The sequence below is a fragment of the Microcebus murinus genome, chromosome 2, assembly GCF_040939455.1.
Source record: "Microcebus murinus isolate Inina chromosome 2, M.murinus_Inina_mat1.0, whole genome shotgun sequence".
Taxonomy (NCBI): domain Eukaryota; kingdom Metazoa; phylum Chordata; class Mammalia; order Primates; family Cheirogaleidae; genus Microcebus; species Microcebus murinus.
In genome coordinates this window covers 51899556-51923353 of record NC_134105.1, presented here as the reverse complement: position 1 = coordinate 51923353, position 23798 = coordinate 51899556, and the positions used below count along the sequence as shown (strand labels likewise).

Below are 23798 nucleotides of genomic sequence, written 5' to 3'. Positions count from 1 at the left end.
GCAATCCTCCTGCCTCAACCTCCCTAGTAGCTAGGATTACAGATACATGTCACTGCACCTGGTTAGTTTTTAAATGTTTTGTAAAGATAGGGTCTCACAATGCTGCCCAGGCTGGTCTCGAACTCCTGGCCTCAAGCATTCCTCCCACCTCATTCTCCCAAAGTGCTGGGATTATAAGCATCAGCCACCATGTCCAGCTGTTATTTATATATATTTTTTTAAATCCAGAAATTAAAACAGCAAAAAGTGAAGAAAAGCAACTAAGTCCAGAGTCATTTAAAGTAACTCAGTCCAACTATTTCCTTCTATATTTTGATCACCAAATTTTCAGGTATACTAAATTAGTTCTTTTTACTTGAAAGGATTAAGACATTTTATAGCTTTTACTCAATAAAGGTAAATGGAGAATGAGATCAATGCAAATAATGAGGGAATGTTCCACGTCTTTCTTAAGTGTAGTCAGCCTTTTGCTGCAAATGAGACCTGTATTTCAGTATCTTAATCCCACTAATTAATCTTACAGCTCTGGAGAAGTCATGCCATAATAAAATTACTTCTGAGATTATGCTTTATAGTTTACAAAGTTTTTTGAAATACATTATATATTCAATCCTCACTTTTTATTAACAAGAAAACCAATACCTCAGTTTTCTCCCCTGTAAAATGACTTCGAATAGATAATACTTAAGACTTCCTTTTGGGCTTAAAGTTCTAGGATATTGTTTAATCCAACCATGTAGAACTCTAACTAGAAAGAAAATGTTTAGAGTTTTTTTTTTTTTTTTGGTTTGAATTACCAAATGATGCCATCAATAGTGACCAAGACATTAGATAGCTGCCAAATTTCACTTTACCCTGTCTGATTGGCTTTTGTTCAGCCTATGTAGTTGAGTTGGAAAGATATTTTGACTTAATGACAATTTCTCCTCTGCCTGTTTTGTTTCAAAAGTAACTACTCAAATCTATTTTTTTCAGATATCAAATGCCATCACCTCTTATCCTAAATCTAAAATTTTTAAATTGGCTTAATCACTTTTACTTCCTGATATCTGTACTCAAATTTCATTTTCATAATTGCTACAGGTTATAATATTATGCACTATGCTGTTAGCAAAGAGTGAGGGGAATATGGCCATTTAAAGTTTCTAATAATCAATTTAAAAATTACTATACTTTGAATAACTAAAACAATTAAAAGATGAAAGTGACTGAGCCAGAAAGATAAATTTTGTTTTAATAAGTTCACTAAACTTTAATCTTTTAGGGTTTTAGTTTTCAAAAGTGGTACATTTTTAAATTGCAAGAAATTATCAGAAGGAAAAATATTGTGACTGATGAACAGAACTGCATGATTTATAGTTTTAAAATCTCCATATAGAAGAAAAGATTATCAGGCACTTCCCAAAACAGAAACAAAAGAAACAGGCGTTTTACTTTCTTCTTCATTTCCAAATAACTGAACAGTCCTTTCTTTGTGGAAACACTTGGCTACTTTAAAGCAAATCAAACAAAGGAAGTTACAGTGAAATATTCAAGAGACTAAACAGTTTGGCACCAGTGGAGGGGAAACATCACGTACAAGTGGGCAAGACAGAAAGGGGCTGGTAGTTCCCTGGAAAACGCTAAAGGGAGGAGATGTGCGGGGAAACACATTGGCTATTGACGCAGTGCCTGCAAGAGCGTGAGGTCTACTGACTGTGGCCTAAGTTTGCCCTGCCATCTTCTGGTTTAGTTGTCCTGGCTCCAGATAGCTCAGCTATCCCCACTTGCTGAGCACACTTTTATACGGAAATATAATGCTTTAGAAGAATAGCACAAACGCAAGTTTGGCTTTTCTTTCATAGATAATGATGACACAGGACATGGCAGCCTTTTAGACTGGGACATAGTAAAAAAAAAGAAAGAAGAAAGAAAGAAAGAAAGAAAGAAAGAAGGAAAGAAAGAAAGAAAGAAAGAAAGAAAGAAAGAAAGAAAGAAAGAAAGAAAGAAAGAAAGAAAGAAAGAAAGAAAGAAAGAAGTATACGAATGGAAACCAAACATTTATTCTGTTAATGTATTATAATTCTACTATTCAAGACTAGTGTTCTAGATTTATATTTGACACTGAACAGTTATTCGCCCTGCCCTTGTGGAGAGAGGCTTCCCTTAAAATGACTTATTTATCAGATTTTTGAGCTATTATGCTGGGTTATCAGCTACTCAGAGATACAACATTCAAAGGTATGTTCCCTCACTTCATCCCTGTTTGTCTTTTAGAGATTTGCTCACTTGGGTAAGTTAGCAGAAAGATTGGACTAAGTGCATTAGAACTCAGTGAAGGAAATGGTTTTGTAAAAACCAATGCAGAAATAAACAAAGCACTAAATAACTTTCAAACTCTTTGATTTGTTAAGTTTTGATAAGACTAGAACTTGGAATACTGAATTGTACTCTTGATAATACAACTGTATTTTGTCGTAGAAAGAGTAATTAAGCAATGACAAAGAATAAACAACTTAACCTTCTCTTTTATCTTTATTTGAAGACAAAGTCCAAGGAAAACAGCCTGCAAGTTACTTCCAGAAAATTTCCCTATATATTACTTAATTATTAATTATCTGTTTTATAGTCATGTTGCATGCATTGGAAAGGATGTGGTATATAATGAAATTGCCCCAATCATTTGAATGGTGATAAAAATTTTTTAAAAGTAAGAATGGCTTCTCTCCATTTTCTTTTTTCTTTCAGAAGCCAGGCAAAAAGGGAATTTAGGGGCAGGGTAAGGTCCTTTAAACAAAACCTTACTATCTTATCTTAGGCCATGTCAGAGAATTTTAAGAAACAAATCTTGAATTTAGCAAACTGATCCACAATAGGAAGTGGATTAGTTTAATATTGTTAGTTACATGTTTTGAGTGCTTTACAACCATTCTCTATAACTGTGGTTATTCTTCCCCTAATCTATGCTAGTAGACACTGCTTCTCAGCCAAGGAGACTGAGTGTAGGGCAATCAATGGCTGGCTTAGAGGCTGAGAACATGGGAGTTGCAGATTAGGATTGTGAACCAGAAGTCACCCAGGATGGCCAGAGTTACCAGAACAAGATCTCTGACTGACCACTCTAAAATTCCCTTACAAGAATTATTAAAAACCCCTAAACTTTTCTCTATTTTCCTCACTGGGATCGTTGATTGTGAGTCAGATGGCCTGGGTGGGAATCCTGGCTCTCTTAATTTACCTTGGGCAGGTTACTTCAACTCTCTAGGCCTCACTTTCCTTATCTGTCTAACAGGGATAATAACAGTACCTATTTCAAAGGATTGCTGTGACTATTAATAATATTAATGCTGTGAATATTAAGAGCTCAGCACAATGTCTGCACACACAGCATACACCTGTATAAGCAGTCTGCTTGTTCCCTGTTATTATTCTACCAATAAACGCAAGAGCTGAAGGAGACCATGGACAAAGTATTCTCCAACTAATTAGTTTTAGAGATGCAAAAATGTAAAGATTCAAAATGTTTAATAGTCTATGATAATACATCTAAATAAAGGCAGAGCTAGAAATCAAACTCATGGCTTAATCCCAACCCTTTTCACTTTACTTTGCTGCCTCCTTACTTTATTTTATATAAATCTGAGCAGTAAAGAGAGAAAACTTGCACCAAAAAAATGCATGAGTGCTCACCTGGCTATCAGAACTAATTTTCATTCTATTCTGCCCTCTAATCCAGGGTCACCTCTAATATGTGTGGGGCCACATACCGTAAGTCTAAATATATAAATAAAGATTATAGATTGAGCTATCTCCTATACTCCTACCTCAACAGATATGCCTTCATAACAGCCTGGAAGGTCAGACTGAATTTGGAATTGTTGGACTCGCCCAAGATGGAAGTGCAGGGGGACCTAGCTCCTGGTCCAGGCCCAGCCCTCCTCTTTCCCCAAGCCCTCGCCTCTCCAGGGACCTGTGTGCAGGCCCGTGTGAGTGAGCCCTCTGCCACAGCCTGCATGCCCAAGCTCCTCCCACGCAACTCTCCTCACACCCCAAATTGCTGCCTCTCGGCTACTCCTTAGGCCTAAGGGTGTGTGCTTCTGTAGCATGTTCAGGGAAGAGGTCTGTACAGGCCCAAGAAGTGGGTTCAAAGCCATTCGGGCAGAGAATGTTGGGGTCCCACAGATGCAGAGTGTGGTCTAAAGAGGGAAGTAGAGCTGCTCCCTTGACCCAGCCAACTCCTTATTTCCTGGACCAGAGGACAGCTGGGGGAAGGCCAGGCAAAGGCTCTCCTAAAGCACAGGGTCCAGGAAAAGGCTCTGTCTCGTGCTAAGGGTGGCACTGCTCTAATCACATCACTGAATTTTGGGCAAAAATGGCATTAATTCCTTTCAAGGATGGGTCACCTGCTTACCACCTTCCTGACAGAGTTCTAAGATCAATCTGTTGGCCAGTAAGATCTATTTCCTTTCAGTTCTGCTGAATCCAACCTTTTCCAAAGTTATTGATTGTTCAGTTAAATAGAAAATGACTCACCCAATGGTAGGGCAATCAGCTTTTCACAACCACCTTGCAGTGCCATTCAGCCTGGTTCTCAACTGGCCCCAGGCTGGTAGAACTGTGAGACTTTGTTCCCTCCCACCAAGAGCACAGGTGATTAGCTGCTTTTACTCTCAGTGTTGAGTACCACAGTACAGCTGCACCAGAACAACTGGAAAAATAAGCTGTGTAGCTAGGAGGGTCCCTGTGATGGTATCTGTAGCTGACTTCACAGCCTTAAGAGAAAGATGACCTCCTATCTCCCATTCCTATCTGATAGGTTTCCTTAGCAAACATTTACTGAAGTGCTAGGTCCTAATGCTTCATTCTGTGGAAAGTACTAATACACAGGGCCACTCTTCTCAACAACAGAACATCTATTTTCCCTGGGAGGGCCCAACCTTTGTGCTGCATCTAACACAGGCCCAGAGCAAAGCCTGTAGAGAATGAGAAGGACAGTGGGGGGCATTTGGAGAGAAGTGAAGACAGTGACTAGTTGCTTGAACATAGCTCCTTGCTGAATACCATAGCACGTCGATCTTTTGAGAAACATGCAATGTGCTGGGTAAGAATGACACTTTTGACGTTTGCCACCTGCAAATTCTAGGTGAGAGACTACGTTTCTCAGTAAAATGGAGGAAGGAACAGCTCCTCCTTCCCTGTCAGTCACAGCTGAGCCTCCTGGGATTGTTCTGGGCTGGTCCTTCCTCAGCCACTGTTGTTGCAACCCTGTACTTTTCTGACTGCGTCTGTCAGGAAGGAGACAGGAAATTGTCGTCACCCTCATAGCCCCTGCACCGTTCCCCCTATCCTCCTCCAGTGACGTCGGTGGGCTTTGGTGACACGAGGTCAGGAACTGAGCCACAGTGGAGTTCAGGAAGATAGGTCACTGTTTATGCCTGCTGAGGGGACCTGCTTTCTTCCTTTCTATACTGTTTCTCTTTCCGTTCCTCTTTTCGTAATGCAGGGCCAAAGCATCCTGTTTTCAAAACATCTGACTGTTTTGCCACTGAGGAACTCATGCTCTGATGCGTTTCACTGCAGTGTAAGACAATTCTTCTAATTCAGGTGGTGATGAAAATTGAAATGCAAAATTTAATGAACAAATCTAAGAAGGTAATCTATTGTTAAGCAGAACAGCTCTAACACGGCTAACCCAACTTAGGCAGCTTGCAGAAGGCTCATTAGACAACCTTTTCATCTTGAAAAATAATGCCATCACCTCGTTAAATTCCTGCTAAACTTATCCCCCACCTTTTTTTTTTTTTTTTGGTAATTCTTGGGGCACCATAATTTATAATACTAACCTACCCAGCTACATTGTTCTCTAAAATTCTGGAATTCCATTTGACCTGTGGCCAGCATGAAGGGACCAGGGAAACTTGGGCCAAAGAGAAGACTGTGTTTTTGTTAAGTCACAGAAACAGTTCCTTATCCAACACCCTGGGCTGTGAAGCACTTTTGGGAAAGTCTGCTATAATCTTTGAATCACTCAGTTTTCTTCAAAATGTAAAAGAGTTAAGGAAAAAAACAAACAAACAAACAAGCACAACCCTACCTAGATGAAATCATAAGAAAGACTCCTTGCTTTTCACCAGACATAGTCAACTGTCTACCAGTTACATGCAGACTGCAAAAACATAATTCCCAAATACCCCCTCCGGCATAGCACTCTCTCTCCCAGCACCATTCTTAAGCAAATTCAGACACTGCAAACAAAACTCAGTGATCACTTAGCCGAAATAGAACCAGGAAACAGTCTTTGCAAAAATGTAGTGGCTGCTGCTGATAAACCTACTCCCTCTATAAAATGTCTTCACACTCACTTCCAGGTCTGCCACTCAGAGATCTGCTGTGGCTCCTCGGTTTAGTGAGGACAAGCAAAACATGACAAAGGAGACTACATAGTACTAATAGTAGCGATGATGATGATGATGATGATATTTTTAAATGGCAAATTGGATGGAAATCTCCAATAATTTGAACAACATTTAAAATTGAATGTGGAATATTATTGTTTACTGTAGATAACTCAGTTCCCAAAGAACTGGTATAGATCACTTTCTTTTTGATGGCCACAGAAATGTTCTCACGTGCCATGATTTACGTTATGCTTCAGCTTTACCTGAGACAAGTATCTGAATAATCAAGACTTTTTACAAAAAGGTAGCTGAGTAAAAGATCTTTTTAAAAATTGAAATTGACTTTTGCTGTCAGTTGGGAATCATCCATCCACTGGATAATTGCTTTGCCTGACAACCTTTCCACTTAGACCTGGCAGATGGGTGAGGCTGCATGCCTTGTCCTTAAGCTAACTTTGTCAGCATTAAGGGTTAGCCCTTTTGTTGGGGTTAGCTCTATTCAACTTTCATTGCTTCCTGCAAAGACACCATAAAGGAGGAGCGGAAACTTAAGGGATTGGGATTTTTACCAGGACCTATACAGTGCCTGGGCTCAGAGCCTTATTAACTACTATGCTGAATATGAAATCATTTTAAATAAATTTGTAAGACAGTCAATGTCTAATTTCAGCACTCCAGACACAAATGAGATTAGAATATGATGGCGCAGCAACAACACTCATGATGAAAAATAATGGCAATTGGTGGTTTCCCAGGGAGTATTCTTTTTCTCTTCCTGGAGTTAGTTGCCTGCTTTATCTTGGTGACTATCTTAGTTTATTTTGATGACTCTAGAAGTTTTCCATACCCTCTATGCTAAAACCTGTTGAAAAACGACCCTCTAAATATTGGATCTACATCTTGCATGGATATCAATGATCACAAACTACAGAAAACAGAGTATCTGCCAATGCTCCGAAGTAGGCTGAAGGCTGTTGTGAAAGTCCTTCTACGTGGAGTCCCAGTGTGATTTGGGGAAGTTGTGCAGCTAAGTCCTCCCCACGGGGAAGCAGTTGGTTGAGTTTTAGAACAGAAAATCCCTGAATTTAGCCTTCAATTGAGAGCTTCAGAGAAAAATCGGTAAATAGTTAAATCTCAAATGCGTTCTTTTCTTCCCTGCTACCCCCCAAACTTGAACTCTGAATGAAAATTTTAGGAAGGGACTTACTTTTGCCCTTTTATTCACCAATAAACAAAGAGTTCCAAGTCAGAAGAGTCCCACCTCCCCTCCCTCAGATCTCCTGAGGACACATTGCTTCCTCTGTGCAGGGCCTTTGAGCAGGAGCCAGTGAGCCAGAGCCAAAGGTGATCCTTTTACCCCCGGAAAGAGGGAGGAGGGACACAGGCTCACGAATGCACCTCAGGGCGGGAAAGGGCATGCTGGCAGATGTGGAGCAAAATCTCTTTCCAGCCCCAGAAACATTAAAACAATAAGATAACACCTCAGGCTAGAATGATTGAGACTCTGAAAATGTTCATTATGAGGGTGCAGCGGTGTAAAAGGCTTTCCATCAAAGTACGTGTGCATGTGTATGTATACATACACACATCTGTATATAACTTTATATATACTTATATATGTAACATTCTTCAACATAAAAATACAAACATAAAGCAACAACTCTCACTACATAAATTAGCACTCTAAGTCCAGGTGTTAATTAAACAAATGATATAATGATAGATAATTAAAGCTCTTCAACACTAAGTTTTGTCTGGGGATTGTAAATAAAACTAATTTTTTTTTTTTTTTTGCAGGATGGGTGAAAATTTTAAATGATTCCACGTTGAAAACCAGCAAACTTAAAAAAGAGTAACTTTCTGTTTTTGGAGACCAAGTATATTGTTTCTTTTTTATCTCAGATCATGCCAGCATCACAAAAAGAAATGTTAGAATAGTCCCAGAATGTCCTTCTTCTCAAAAGGAATCTATCAAAGTTGAAAGCAAACTATTCTTTGCCATTGATATGTGGAGGTTATTTTCTTGTTTAAAGAAAATATGTAACAACTGATTGCAATGCAACAGGTTATACATTTCACCCTATGGACTCATTCAGATTTTAGTTTTCTGATAATTGTAAAAAAAAAAAAAAAGGGTGGGGGGACATTTTCAATTGTGTGGTGATTTGGAAGATTTATAGACGCCTCTCATCTTAAATATATTCCAAACTGCATCCATAAGAGAGAAGTTTGGTTTCTGGAAATTAAAGCTTATTGAAGATTTTAAACTTTTGCTGTAGCATCAAGACACAAGCAAAATGTGACACTTTGGAAGAGAAGCGTCTGAGACAGACCAACGGGCATCTTAAGGCGGCTGGTTGGTCGCGGTCCCCGCTGGCTGCACCCGGCTGCAGACGGGGTGAGAGGGAGCCGGAGCTCCTTACGTGTGGTCGCACTTTACTGAATAAAATGCTCATCTCTTACCTTGTTAGAAGCCATCTCGCTGACAGAGCGGTAGGTCTGTATGGTCTCTAGCTGGTCTAAACACCAGTCTAATTCCTCCAGCGTTTCCATTGCTAATTTTTGATAAGATTCTTCTGCAAACAAACACACAGACATGTAGTTAGGCTGGAGCGGCTGCAGGCTGTCCATAGCAGAGTCACCGCTGCCGCCGCTGATCCCGGCGCTACTGAAGGTGCCCCCGTGCTCCTTCATTATTTGCACGCCGACTCCTTCCTTCCAGCTCTCTCCACCAGGAGAGCAAATCACAGTGGTGCTCTGCCTGGGATAGCTGGTGCCAAGTTTTCGTCCCCCCCGCCTGGATGAGGTGTCAGTGATCCACCAAGAAACTTCCTCTGAGGAAGAAGGCGGGGAACCGTCTCTTATAAGCTCATCTGCATAAGTATGTCCTGAAACTAAAGGCAGAAGCAGCAAAGAGTTTTCTCAGGCTCACTCTGCCTTAGTCATCTCGGGGCTCTTTAGGGTGCGTGATGTCATTTCTGAGTGTTTGCAGTCTTGGGAAGAGATGAGGAAAGCTTTTTCTCATTTTGCTCTTCTTCTAAATGCAACAGCTGAAATTTGGGGGATAACTGTTTGACCATTCTGTTTAAAGGCTAGGCAGTCATTCCTTGCGGGGAGTGTGTTCGTGTTGGAATAACTTTTACTTCAGCAAACACTGACCCACACGAGCAACAGCGTAGGCTATGCCCTTCTCTCCCTCGAATCTTTCCCCTAATTAGAGGCAAAATAAGGTCTCCCTGATAAGACTTCAGTCTAAGAGAAACTGTCTGGAGTTTTACGTGAACACATTTATTGGGCTGGGAGTCCTGCAGCTCTTGTTATGCTAAACAAAGCTCAAACTTCCCTTCTGCAAGTGCCAGGATCACAGGGAAATTCTGAACCGGACTTTCAGGTGGAGCCAGATGTGAACGCTGCAGATTTTTTGTTTTGATTAAAGCTGGGAACTCTGCTTTGTTGCTCTAAGAATCTAGATTTTAGGGATACCTTTCTTGGGAGTCCATATGAAAAATATCATTTTCAGTATTACATTTTTGCTAGATAATGAAAACTTTTTTTGCAAATAATCTGCCATTCCATAGTCAAAAGTTTACGAGTCTAAATAAATCCTTCAGGTTATTGACTTAAGAAATCTATGTTAATAAACACTGAATTAAAGATGCTACAGACAGTTGTAAAAAGCAGACTCTTCCACATGACCGGTTTTGAGGGGAACAGCATCCATTAACTCTACCAAGATTTCTGAAGTGCAAGCACACGATAGGCACTAATGAAATTAAAAATCTTGCATGGAGTTCTAATGTAACATTCCTGTCAGATTTAGAACCCCCCTTTTTATACATTTATACAAAAATTCTAGGAAGACCACATAGTTTTTTTATTCATTATATGAATAATTTTATGTGTGTGGTGCTCAAATACTTGGAGCAGAAAAGAGAATAAACAGAAATGTGATTCCAAGTGACTGGAATCATTTGGCCACAAACGCACATTTCAAAGAATAGTTGCTTTGTTTATTCCCCAAATATTCAGACACTTCGGTATAAACAGGGGTTAAATTCAATATCCTGTATGTCATACTTGAAAAGCCACAAAACCACTGGAGGTGACTTCCTCCATTTTTTCACACTCCTCAAAAATCTGCAGACAAGAATTGAAGTGTTTTTAATAAAACTCATTTCAAGCCAGACTTGCACATACCTTCCCTTCTTTCTTCCTCTCCAATTTTGCAATGCTGCCTCAACACGAACATTCTCCTCACTTACTCTCTAGTGCATCCAAAACACCCTCTTGCTTCCTCTGTTTCCTCCCAGAAGAGCACTTTTTCCAAGGAAGCTTTTTCTGAAGAAAAAGATTCATCCCGTCCTCATTCTAGAAGAATAGAAGAAGAAATCCAACTGCCTCTAATAGAAGAAGTCCAACCGCTTCTCAACCACTCGGACTTTGCACCTTAGTGTCTTCCACATCACAACCTGTGGTTCTCTATAGCTAAGATCAGACCTTCACCAGGATGGTGGGGAGTAAGCAGTCTGTTCAGAGCTTTTTGAATCAGCTGATATGCAAAAAGACAGTAAGATGATATATCAAATTTCTCCTTCATGAAGCGGAAAAAACGGATCTGATTTCCACTCAAGCTTGACAAAGAAAATATGTACCGGCAGAAGCACTAAAAAAAAAAAAAGGAGTCTTCAAAGCTACACCAATTAGGAGTTACCAGGACAGCTCAATCATTGTCTGTTACACAGAACAAGCACATGTGTGCTTCTAGAGTTGATACAGTATGAGACGTGGGTGACTGGTCAGTGGATACGATAGGACTTCGCTCCCTTGCTCTTTCTTCTTCAGGTCAACTATAATATTTTTTAAGCAAAAATTATTACATTTTGAAGTTACATTAGTTATTCTAGTTAGATTGTCACTTTCCAAATTCTTAATCCACAGTCGAGATTTTCTTTGTGTCCCATTTTATAGCCTTCTTATCATGGTGACTAAGGCAGGAAGCACAGATGTCAGAATGGGCTAGGAGGCATCAAACACTTGCTACTTATGGATGCAGCCAAAGAAAATGACCAGGGCAGCTCCCTACTGTAACTTCATAACGCTAGTAGCACATCCGGTGATTGGTTCCTAGCAGATACTCAGTAAATCCTTGGAGGAATGGAAACCAAATTGCATGACCAAGCAGTCTGCACATAACTGGGCACATGGAGGTTGAATGGTACATCTATCTGTAGCACTGTCAAAAGAGCACTGGATTTGGAGTAAGAATCAGGAATACAGACTTTCTCTTCTACCCCTTGTTGTGTGGTCCTGGATCTCAATTTCCTACATCTGTAGAATAAGAATAAAAATACTTATCTCATAAAATTATAAAGGGATTAAATAAAATAAAGTATATAAAGTGCCTGGTATGGTAGCCAGTTCTTAGTAGGTGATAAATACCTAGAATAATACTTATGGCAGCCAAAGAAACCCCAAGGCCTGGCATTGAGGGGTGAGGAAAAGCATGAGGGGGACCAGAAAGGGAGACAGCAGAATGGCATATCCAGCAAGGGATTTTACAGTAAGAATCAGAAATGCATAATTTGAAGAACCCAGTGCAAAATGAAAGTTCAGAGGCCCCTTGCTCAAAAAGCAGGAAAAAGCGTTATTAAAGGTACTAAAGTATGAAGCTTTTTCCTTTAGTCTGCATTCTCTCTCTCTCAACTTGTTACAGTGGTTTTCTTAAATATACTTTTTATTTTAAAATACTTTTAGACTGACAGAAAAAAATTGCAAAGACCATACAAAGAGTTTCCGCACACCCGACTCCTACTTTCCCTGATGTTAACATCTTACATTATTATGGTACATTTGTCACAATTAATGAATGGTTTGGTGTGTTTTATTTAATATCATATTCTTTCAGGCATAGGGACACCAAGCAGTAAGCGCAGACCCTCGCAGGAGGCTGGAGGCTCTGTGTCCTCTGTATGAGGGCACACGCACAGCTCACCAGCCTGTCCCGCTAGACAGACTCAAGTGCTATGTCCTGGCCAGGGGGGAGCCCTGGGAAAGCCAAGCCAGACATTTCTCTTCCCCATGGTCTCAATGTCTCAATCTGCAGAAGATAATCCCTTAGGTACTTAGGTGTTTTGCTAAGGGTACTGCAACCTCTGTATTGGGATTTGGTAAATACCTGGATCAGGGGTGAACAAGAGGCTCACCCCCACCAAGACATGGCCTCTGTCTATGATATTATATGCCAGCCCAGGGCAAGGACAGCTGCTACCATGCCCTATCTGAGACTTGGTAAGGCACACATGCCTAACTCAGACCCTTCCTGTACTTGTACGCAGGCCCCTGCTGGGGATAGAGAGAGGCAGTGGTCATGGTAGGTGTGGGAAAAAGAAGACTAAATGATTCCTGGGGTGTCAGGGATCAAACAAGTGGGTGGTCAAGAGCCTGTCCAGGGGAGGAAGGCAGGTGGCAGGCAATGGGACAGTGAAAGAGCCAAGGCTCCAGGCCCCTGGTGTACACTCCATGGTCCCACCAGACTTCACCTACAAAACGGGAGTGCAAAGATAAAATTATTAAGAGTTTCAGGACAGCAAACATGGAACCCTTCTGAGCAAGAGGCCCTGTGCCACCATACAGGTTGCATGTCCTGTCTCACATAAGATGGCCCTGAGAAAAAGCAATGTTGAGGGCTGTTCTTCCAAGCTGGGAGAACTAGCTTCTTCTAAAAACAGAACAAAAGCAATGCTTAACACCACAGCAGCAAGTCTTAAGACAGTAAGAGCAGGTAACGGGACCATGTGTGGCCATGTGGTCAACCTTAGTTTTCAAATATTTCCAGAGGGAAGGAGCAGGGAGAACCAACCTCCTTACTCTTCCTCCCCCTTTCCCTCTTTCACTCCAACAAGAGTGGCAAAGGAAGATTTTCTTCCTTCTGCAGGTCTGGTAGGTACTGCATTTGACCCTGAGAAACAGGAAGAGAAAATGGAGAAACAATTGTAATTAATATTAATCTGGTAATAATATGTGGCAATCAAATAGCTCTTTTCGCAAAGGAGCTCCAAGCACACTATTCATTAATCCTTGCAACATCTCTACGTGATACACGCAGAAGAGTTTTGATTATCTCATTTACCTTTAGGTACAAACTAAGTCAGAGGTTAAAATATTAGGGCAAATCGTCCCCTCCAGATTCTTGGCAAGACCTATATCTGAGTCTATGAAATTGAAGATTCAGTTTGGCACTGAAAAAAGCTTGTATTCCTGAAAATGCTGCATTTCAAGTTGCATGCTACCCTTAGGTCTTTTCTGTTTAAAACTGTGTAATTGCTTTCCTAAATGTTGTCATTTCTTGAGTCTCCTCTTCCCTTTTCTGATCTACCTACCACAGCCCTTAGCAGAGGGAAGCTGTGCCATGTTTACTCAGAAGACTTGCTACGGTTCTCATCCTGCATCTTTCTTCAGTGGGTGACCTCAGGCAAATTACCTAAGTCCTCTAAGACTAAATTTCTTTATTTCTAAAATGAGGGCAAAAAAAAATATCCTATTCTTACAGGGAAGGTAGAATAGGAGAAGACACACAACCCTTTAAGTAATTTTGCAAATGTCTCATTTATTGTTACAATGGAGTATTGTTACAGATGTGGCATTGCAGAAAAATATGGAGAAGCAAAAATTTGAAATAATAAAAATATCATATTTTTCCCAAGCAGAGATCACCAGTGTTAATCTCTTTGTACATATCCTTTCATGTACGTGTGTGTGTACTGACATATGTGTATAATCTAAACACACTATAAAACTGCTAAGTATCATTCTTGTTTCAGTCAATGATCTTTTCTTTTTTTTCTGTTTTAATAATTTTTCAGTTCATCTAATACTTAGGTTCGTAGCCCAATTTCCCCAGCTTTTTCATGTAAATCCAGTAGAAATGTGTATGTATTATCAGAGCAGTGTTGGGAAGAGAAAGAGATCCAGAGAAGGGTGACAGGAAAGGGTAATTAGAAACCTCTGCCTGGCCACAAATAGCTAGCTGCTCGTAGTTAGAAAACATGGGAGCAGATTTTAGCAGTTATGAAGTCACTGGCCAAGCTGGTAATAGACCTCAGGTGCCCTAAAAGCTGGCCTGGAATCTGTGCAAGAAAGTATGAAATTATTACCCTACTGATATTGTAGAAAAGTGGGGGTAGAGGCCCTTTACATATTTCATGTCATTTGACTTTGAAACCCTAAGTTCCAACACTCTTGATACAGATGAGAAAACTGAGGCTCGGAGAGGTAAGTGCCCTGACCCAAATTATACATAATTCCTGAGTGAAAGCATAGCAATATACCCAAAATATGTTTCCTACAAATTACATCTAAATATAATTTTAACATAGCTCTGTATCATCAGAACATAGCTGTCAAGTTTCCCCCACTTTCTACCCAAAGAAAGCACCTAGAAGAGAATTGGACATAACCTTTTGTTTATGAGCCTCATATAATCGAACTCTCTTCTCATCAGAGAAGGCAGTTTCTATTTGCAAGGTTATGTTAGTTGTTAAATCAGTTGGAAAAATCGCTGCATGCAACAACATGAATGACTCTCATAAACATAAATGTGGAGCAAAAGAAACCAAATATTAAAAAGTATATGAAAAAGGAGCATGGTTCAATTTACATAAAGTTCCAAAGAGGGAAGAACTAATCTACGATATCAGAAGTCAAGATGGTTGTCACCTTGGGAGTTAGTGACCAGGAGGGACTTGAGGGGCTTTCTATGGGGCTGGCAGTGATCTATTTCTTGGTCTGGGTACTGGTTATATGGGTGTGTTCATTTTATAAAAATTCACTGATTTCCACACTTGCGATTTGTGCACTTTTCCGTCTTCCTGATTTTTTCATGTAGGCTTTCAACAGACAGTCCCATCTAGGGAAAGTCCAGTTTGAAAAACAAGAGCTAGATTTCTAAGAACACATTTCCTTTCCTTTTGTTAAGCTACAGCAATGTGTCAACAGAATTTAAGTCTCACATACCGGAAAAACAACAAAAATGTTAGTTTTGATATGACATAGACCCAGACGCTCAAAATTCAGTGGAACACGTGGGAGTCTGACCCAGCTGTTTATAAACCTTGACTGTGCGATTTACTAGCAGTGTGACCTTAGACAAGGTAAGACAGCCCACTGTGCCTCCATTTCTTCTCCTGTAAAACAGGAAGATATTGTAAACCAGCTGTGAGAATTAAGCTAATGGACATCCGCTTTTGGTTCAGCATCTGGTATGTGTCAGGAACTTCCTCCTCCTTCCCCACCACCTTTCTGGTCCTGGGTCACTTTCCCGAGGACATAATTGACACATATTTGACAGCTGAGTCTTGAAGTTTTGCTCTGGCCCTAGGGAAGGGAGCAGGTGTAAGGTTGGCCATGAAATCCTGAGATGCCACTCCCACTGCATGACTTCAAAAAACTGCCTTGTTGGTACTTGTCTTAGGTTGGAGGTTGTTGGTTTTCACTTCTAAAATATAGGCCTGACCTGTTGGATCATTTGGCTTTCACTAAATCCTGACTGACATACCAGGTTAGTGGCCCTTTGGACATGGAGAATTGTATAAGAAAGCTGTTTGTTCATTCATTTCATTTAGCAAAGGACATCGAGCATTTACTGTGTGCTGAGCCTGCTGCTGGGTGGGGTGCTGGGTTACAGCAATGAACACAATACCTCAGCTGTGGTGCTCTTCATTGCACTGCATGATTATATTGAAAATCCCTTTTCCATTCTCCAAATGGCAGGTGTATGAAGTTAGGTGCCTTATCCAGCTTCCTCTCCTACTCTTCTGATACTTGGGAGTGAGAAGTTGTGTACTAATTGGGTTTTTACATCCAGCTTCCTTCTAGCTTTATTCATAAGTTTCAAGCCCTGTCCTTAAGTCTGGGTTCCTCTCTACACTCTGGGTACCAAAGTTAGAATGTTTATTTCAATCTTGTATTCCTCCCCATAGTGCAATGAGTACATATGGACATTGGCCTCCCCTTATATAAAGGTATTAGTTTGGGGCTATTGGCCTATTTATTTGGTGGTCATGGTCATGATTTTTTTTCCTTATAGTTATCAGTATCTTTTATTCATCATAGGTTATTATGTCCAAAACTATATAGTTTATTGTGATGAATATTTGGTAAGTGAGTGAAACACACCCATAGTGCAACATTTCAAGAAAGCTTGCTGTTTTAACCTGGAATAAAACATTCTTAGAATAAATGACAGGAACTGGAGAACACATATACAACTGTCATGCAATTCTTCCAAAGGCAAAGCTTGCAAGTCCTATGTGGCCTTTCTTTAGGCAGGACTTTGTTAACATGTCTTTATAAATATGGAATTTTGCAATTGCATATGACAGGGATTTCACTCTGGGAGTCTGGGTGGATTCATAGGAGAAGAAGTTCACTGCCCTCAAGGGAAATAACAGTGAAAAGTAGGTCATTTTGATGCCGATCTCTTTAGCAAACTCCTCTAAGACTACAAGTGAAAAAACACTCTTAATCACAACTAGCTTTTGTATATATAACTTGACAGTTTACCAAGCACTTTCTCTTGCATATGTCAGTTTTTCCTTGAAAAATAAATCCCATGAGATAGAAATTATTATCATTATGACATACATTTTCCATTATGAATGTGGGAAAATTGAGGCTTGGATATGTTTAACAATTTGCTCAAAGTCATATGATATGAGAGAGAGAGAGAGAGAGAGAACCTAAGTTCTCTGATTATTAATACCATGATCATTTTTTGCTAGGCCATGAGGCCTGTTAGAAACAAATGGTCTAAGTGTCTCTTTTACCAAGACAAGCTTAAACAAGGGAAAACTACATCTTTGATGTGCCAGCCTCATAGCACTATTTCCTTTTGGTCTACCTCCCACTCTTTCAATGCCTTTACCCTTACCCAAACTTTCTCTCCAGGAAGACGGCGACTTTGGCATTAGCTTACTAATGGGAATGTGTACTCATCCAGATCAAAACAAGTACCACGGATGTGAAAGGATGTTCAAGGAACTTAATTACCTACCTGTGTTTGTAGTAAAGACCAATGACACAGGAAATTGATTGGAGATAGAGGAAAATTTCTGTCCAATTATTTTTATAACAAATTAAATATGTAGAACAAAGATTTATTAAGAGTATAGAGTAGTAGTTAAAAGCTTAGTCTCTGGAGCTATACTACCTAGGTTCATATTCTAGTACTGCCACTTACTGTTATCTGACCTTGGAGGAGTTACTTAACCTCTCTGTGCCTCAGTTTCCACATCCATCTAATGAGTATAAAAATAGTATCTATTTAATACATTGTTGTATTTAATTAGCAGATAAACATAAAGTGCTTAGGACAGTGCATGCTATATTACAAATATGAGATAAGTATTGGTTATTATTTATTGAATATGATACAATAAATATTTAGTGGGTAGATTTTTTTGATTGCTCATGTTTTAGGCACATTATGAAAGTCAAAAGGTATAGTGGTGAATATTATAGAGTTTTTGCTTACTTGAAGCCTATATCCTAGCAGGGATAGACAAATTATTATATAGAAACTTATTAAAATTCAGAATGGAGCTATTAAGAAGAATAAAGTGCTATAAAAAATTTGTAGCAGGAATAACAGGTGACCCAAAAGTCTGAGATGTGGGGATGTGGTAAAGACAGTTGAGGCAAGGCCTGCCTTGGAAAGTTATTAGATTCAAAGGAATAAGAATTAGGTACCAAGGGGGAGGAAGGCATTCTAGGCAAGGAGACATCAGAGTATGCTCAGAAACAGAGAGGGAAAGACTGGCAGAAGTGGGGATCAGGTCACACACAGCCACAGAAGGCCCTGGAAAGGACATTAGACCTTATTCTAGAAGCAATCAGGGAAACTTTGTGAAGCCGTAGAGAAGGAGTGGCCTAGCCAAATTTGCAATTAAAAAGATCACTTTGGCAAAAGAACTTGAAGGCAAGAATGAATGTTAGAGACCAGCAATGAGGTTACCTAAATAAGAGCCCAGGATCTAGACATACATAAGTTTGATTTCTGGCACTGCCATTTCTTAGCAGTGTGAACTTGGATGAGTTACTTAATTTTTCTAAGGTTTATTAAAAATTGTCTCATCTCTAAAATGGGGGTATGTATATCTTTCATATGGGATAGTTAAGAGGATTAAATGAAGTAAACCACATTAAAGCGTATAACACATTACCCACCACCTAGCAAGTATTCATGCCAGTTGCTGGTAGCATTCGCTATTGTCTGAATGTGTCCCCCAAAATTCATAGGTTGAAACTTAATCACCAGTGTTTTAGAAGGTGATGAAGTCATGAGGGCAAGAACTCATGAATGAGATCAGTAACCTTCCAAAAGGGCTACAGGAAACTAGGTAGGCATTTCTGTCCTTCCCTGCCTTCTGCTGAGGCAGGTATGAAATCAGAGCAGGGGAGTTAGTTGGATGGTTTATATGGCTCCTTTCCTCATGGCTGATATACTCAGCTCTACTCTTGAGACAGATTGTGGTTTTTTTCTATTCATACATTTCCATCTGCCTGACATGCCTTTCCCAACTTTGTTCACCTGGCTAATTCTCACTTATTTTTTAGGACTCAGCCTAAGGACAGAGTGTGTTCATTTTCTCCAGAGGATACAGCAAAAAGGTGCCATCTTGAAGAGAGAGAGCAACTCTCTCCAGACACTGAACCTGTAAATGCTTTGATCTTGGGCTTTTAAGCCTCCGGAATAGCAAGAAATACATTTCTGCTTTTCACAAATTCCCCAGCCTTAGATATTTTGTTATAGCTCCAGGAATGGACTAAGACAGCATTATCATTTTTTTTTATTGCAGTAGCCTATGCAGGAGATGGTGATGGCTAGAAGTGTGTATGTAGCAGCAGTGGAGATGAAGAGAGGTAAACGGATCTGAGACATTCATAGGTTGAAACCGTTGACCCCTAGGGTGGTGGTAGACCAAAATTCACTCTAGCTTTTCAGGTCCATAAATGTGATTTTAGCAGTGTATCTTTAGTTGATTCAGCTTATACTAGTTCAACCCACAAGAGCCCAATGACAAATCAGAAACCAAAGAATTAATAAGGAGAAAGCAATAATTTCCAAAAAGCTTTTCATGTCTTCTGGTCATCACATGCTCTCCTCCATGGGAAACCAAACTCTAATCATAAGATTGCTTGGCAGGTATGAAATCAGAGCAGGGGAGTTAGTTGGATGGTTTATATGGCTCCTTTCCTCATGGCTGATATACCCAGCTCTACTCTTGAGACAGATTGTGGTTTTTTCTATTCATACATTTCCATCTGCCTGACATGCCTTTCCCAACTTTGTTCACCTGGCTAATTCTCACTTATTTTTTAGGACTCAGCCTAGAGTCATCTCCTTTACAAAATTTTATAAATATTCTGAGGTTGGATCACGCTCCCTTCCTCTAAGCTCTTACATCACCATGTGCAGGCCTCCATTTCCAATGTAACATATTTCATTACAATTATTTATCTCTTAGTTTCTTTAGCTATTAGATGCTAACCTTCATGACAGCAGGGAACATATCCTTTTAGGCTGGTCTTTTATGCAGCACAACATCTATTACTAGTAGAAGCTCAAAAACTATTACGTGAGCCGTGGACTTGCCCCGCATATCAATAGATGGGTTATCCATTACCAAAGAGAAATTTTTTGCTGATTTATTCAACAGTACTGGAATTGATGAGCTCTGTCTTTCTTTTGCTTTCATGTCCTGATCAGATTAGATTTCTACATTGGCTACTTTTAATATGGGGGACATTCTGCCCTCAATAGTACTTCTGCAAAATCACATGCAGATTTCCTTATTTAAGTCTCATTGAGTAGCCACATTCAGGCACTAACCATTACTAGAATTCCAAATAGATTTTTACAGTTGTCATAAGGAAGATACAAGCTAAGTTCAGAGGCGGCACAGATAGAGCTGGAGGAAAGAAAGATCAGGAGAAATTTGGAGGCCAGGTAAAGAAGAATGGGTAGAATTTTGAAAGATAAATAAATGAAACAAGGCAATGGGCAGCATGAAGAAAGGTATGAAATTAGAAATATGTCACTCCACTTCCTATTTGGGGAAGACAAAAATGGCGGTACAATTTGGTTAGAAGATTTGGTTTGGGTAAGGAAGTAGAGTAGAAGAGATTTGCAAAAGTAGTGAAGTCAAGGCCAGATCTTGGAGAGTTCTTTATACTAACTAGACTAAGGAATCTGACTTTATTTGGCAGGCAATGGGAAGTCAATGAAAACTGCTCAGTATAAGAATGATATGCAGGAAGTGGTTTATAAATCTCTTAATGCGATTTTATAGTTGTTTAATCCTTTGTAGTTATATATCACTTTCTTATGTATCATCTCTTTTACTTCTCATGATACCTCATGAGAGAGGTATTATTGTCTATTATTTTATAGACAAGCACGGAAGCTCAGGGAATTTAAGTGTCTCACCTCAAATCCCATAATTAGTAAATGCAAAACCTAGAAACTTGAATCTAGGCTTTCTGACTCCAAGTTCAGTGCTCTTGCTATATACAATATAGCCTACAAGAAGATGAATTATTGATCTGATAGCAGAAAGTTTTAAGAATTATAAGATGGTGTGGAGAGAATAAGCAGGTAAATTATTAGCATTAGAGATTATTATTTGTAGGAAAAGTTAGTAGTTTAGGAAATAATTGGCCTCAAATGAAGGTGGTATCAGAGGGAATGCAAGTGTTATTTATACCTTAATTTTATCTTTATTTTTGGAACGAAAGTTGTTAAAGGAATTCCAAGAATTGGTGGAGAGTAAAAGTAAATGTGTTTGCTGTTGAGAGTGGAGGAGGTGGATGGGGAGGAAAAGTAGACAAGAAGTTCCAGTCTCTTGAAACTTTACCAGCTAAAATCTTTGCCATCTGCCTGTAGGAAAGTGTCTCTACCTGGTGCTATGCTGGACGATGTCTCAGATCCCACAGGACTTTGGCACATAACCTTGTGAGAATCACATTTGCCTTTGACAGTGCAAGTATTGCAAAGAGCAGAAAGCCTGCTAAGTACAGCCTTTTCCAGTTGACACAGCACTTTCAGGTTTGCTAATTTTCTTCTGCAAACAAAGTCATTAGAGTTATCTCCATTTTTACAAATGAGATAATTGAGGATAATCTAGGCGAGAGGACTTGCTTTAAAATCTGACATTTCTGTGTACTGTCCAATATGGTTGCTACTAGTCATATGTGGCTACTGAGCATTTAAAATGTGGCTAGTCTGCTGTGCAATGCACTGTGGGTATAACATACACATTAGATTTCAAAGACTTTATATGAAAAATAATGATGTAAAATAGCTCCATAAATGTTTATATTTGACTGCATGTTGAAATGATAATATTTTGGATATACTGAGTTAAGCAAATTACATTATTAAAATTAATTGCACCTGTTTTTTTTGTGTGTTTACTAGAAAATTTAAGATTCCCTATGTGGTTTGCGTTATATTTCTCCTGGGAAGCATTGTTCTAGATCACAAGGCTATAGCCAGGACTTAGACACTCTAAGGCCAGCACTCAGCCCACTATAAATGTTGTCTGAAAAGAGGCAGTAATAACAATAATTATTGTAGCTAATATTTATTGAGTAGCAGTCACTGTTTCTAAGCACTTTATATCCATTAGTATTTATCATAATTTGATGACCTGAGTATTGTTTTATATATAATAGATCATTTTATTTTATAGATGAGAAACAGAGAAATCCAATAACTTTCCCAGGGTCACTTAGCAGAGCCAGGATTCAGACTTAGGCATTCTGCCTCCAGTGCTACCAGGAAAGCCATGGTGGCTGTCTCAGTGGGGTAAGTCCCAAGGAGACATTTGGATTGGCTTTATTTTTGACCTACCATAAGCCAGGCAATGCATGAGAGACTTTGCGTATTATCTTACTTAATCTTTGCAACAAACTCAGTAAATAGTTATTATCCCTATTTTATAGGTGAGCAAACTGGGGCTCGGAGAGGTTACACAATCTGACCAAAGTCACACCACTAAGTATATACTGGAACTCAGTTTCTAATCCAGCCTGAATTCAAAGTTGATACTTATCACGTGACACCTCGTCTGAATTTCCTGTGGGCAATCCCAGGAGGAACTCTGGATGTATAAAGCCCTCTCTGCAGGGTGGGTTATGGGAATTTGTCCTTTCTGAATTGCTCCAGGGGATCCCCATGCTCAGCTGGGTTTGGTGATAACTACCCTACCTGAGGTTTTCATTTTCAACATTTCTTTCCTGGGAGTCCCACCTTCTCTCTCCTAAAAGCTGATGAAAAAAATATATTTTTAAAGGAAAAGAAAATAAATAAATACAAACAACATTTCCCTGAGGCAGCCTTCATTAGGGCTGCCCATTCATCTCACAGGATCCCTGCTTTTCTCAAATCCTGTCATCTACCACAAAATGTGGTTTAATTATATGGGGATAATCATAGATTTTAGAGATAAAACAACCAGTCCTCCTGGAGACTTTCTTAACAAATATCCAAACAGCCCAGGGCTGTGTCTGAAATGGGACTTAGGGAGTTCAGAGGTGGTGAGGGTTGGAGGAAGAAATATTTTAGCAGGAGACTTATGGGCTCTCAAGATGATTTATGGGGTTTTGGATTATTTAATAAGAGCCACTGGATGTGAATGAAGACACAGAATGAAGGAAGCCAAGTGACTTTTTTGGGGGGGGTTGGGGTTTTGTGTGTACGTGTGTGTGTGTGCGTGTGTGTGCGTGTGTGTGTGTCTGTTAGGAAAGGTTAACAGCATGCTTTTTGCAACCTTTGTGGGCAGATAAACAGTTGCTGTATGTGGTAGCTTCAGAACTTCCAATGAAATATAAAATTAGGCCTCAGGTTTCATGGCAACCCAACTCGACACAGTAGCAAACAAGAATTGTTTGAGAATCAGAGAAAGAAGCCAACACTGTGTATGTCACAGCTAGCTGGCTTTGCTTTGGCCAATTTCTCCTAATTTAGCAGTACTTCCGTTCCTGCCCTAATTTCCCCTGGTCTGTAAACTACGTCACTTAACTGAACTCAGCTCCAGACTTTAGAAAAACAAAATTTTGTATTTGAGCAATGGTTTTCTTGGCATTTCTCCCTCTGAAGAATTTTACTTAATTCTGATTTTTCCTTTTTATGCTGGAAAGATGGGAGCTATCAGCTGTACTTACTTTTCCTCTGTTTCTCCCTTTCTCATGCAGTGTTTAATGCAGTATAATGCAATGTCTGTTTAAATGTGATTAAAGATTCAGTGTTTGGTTTAAACCAATATTTACCAGTGAAATCCTGCCAACATAAATGTGCAGGCTAGGTAGAAAATATTGGTTTAAATCAATCTCTCCCTGAACACACACATACAGACAAGGATT

General features: G+C 39.6%; 1 protein-coding gene across 2 annotated transcripts in view; it reads right to left on the bottom strand.

Annotated features, from left to right (window-relative positions):
- PDE4B (phosphodiesterase 4B) overlaps positions 1-23798 on the bottom strand; it is a 396900-nt gene that overhangs the window by 31348 nt on the left and 341754 nt on the right. For both annotated transcript variants that reach the window (XM_012767157.3, XM_012767158.3), the window contains one exon: positions 8841-8953. In XM_012767157.3, the coding sequence (XP_012622611.2) occupies positions 8841-8953 (113 nt within the window). The remainder of the gene's footprint in view (positions 1-8840; positions 8954-23798) is intronic.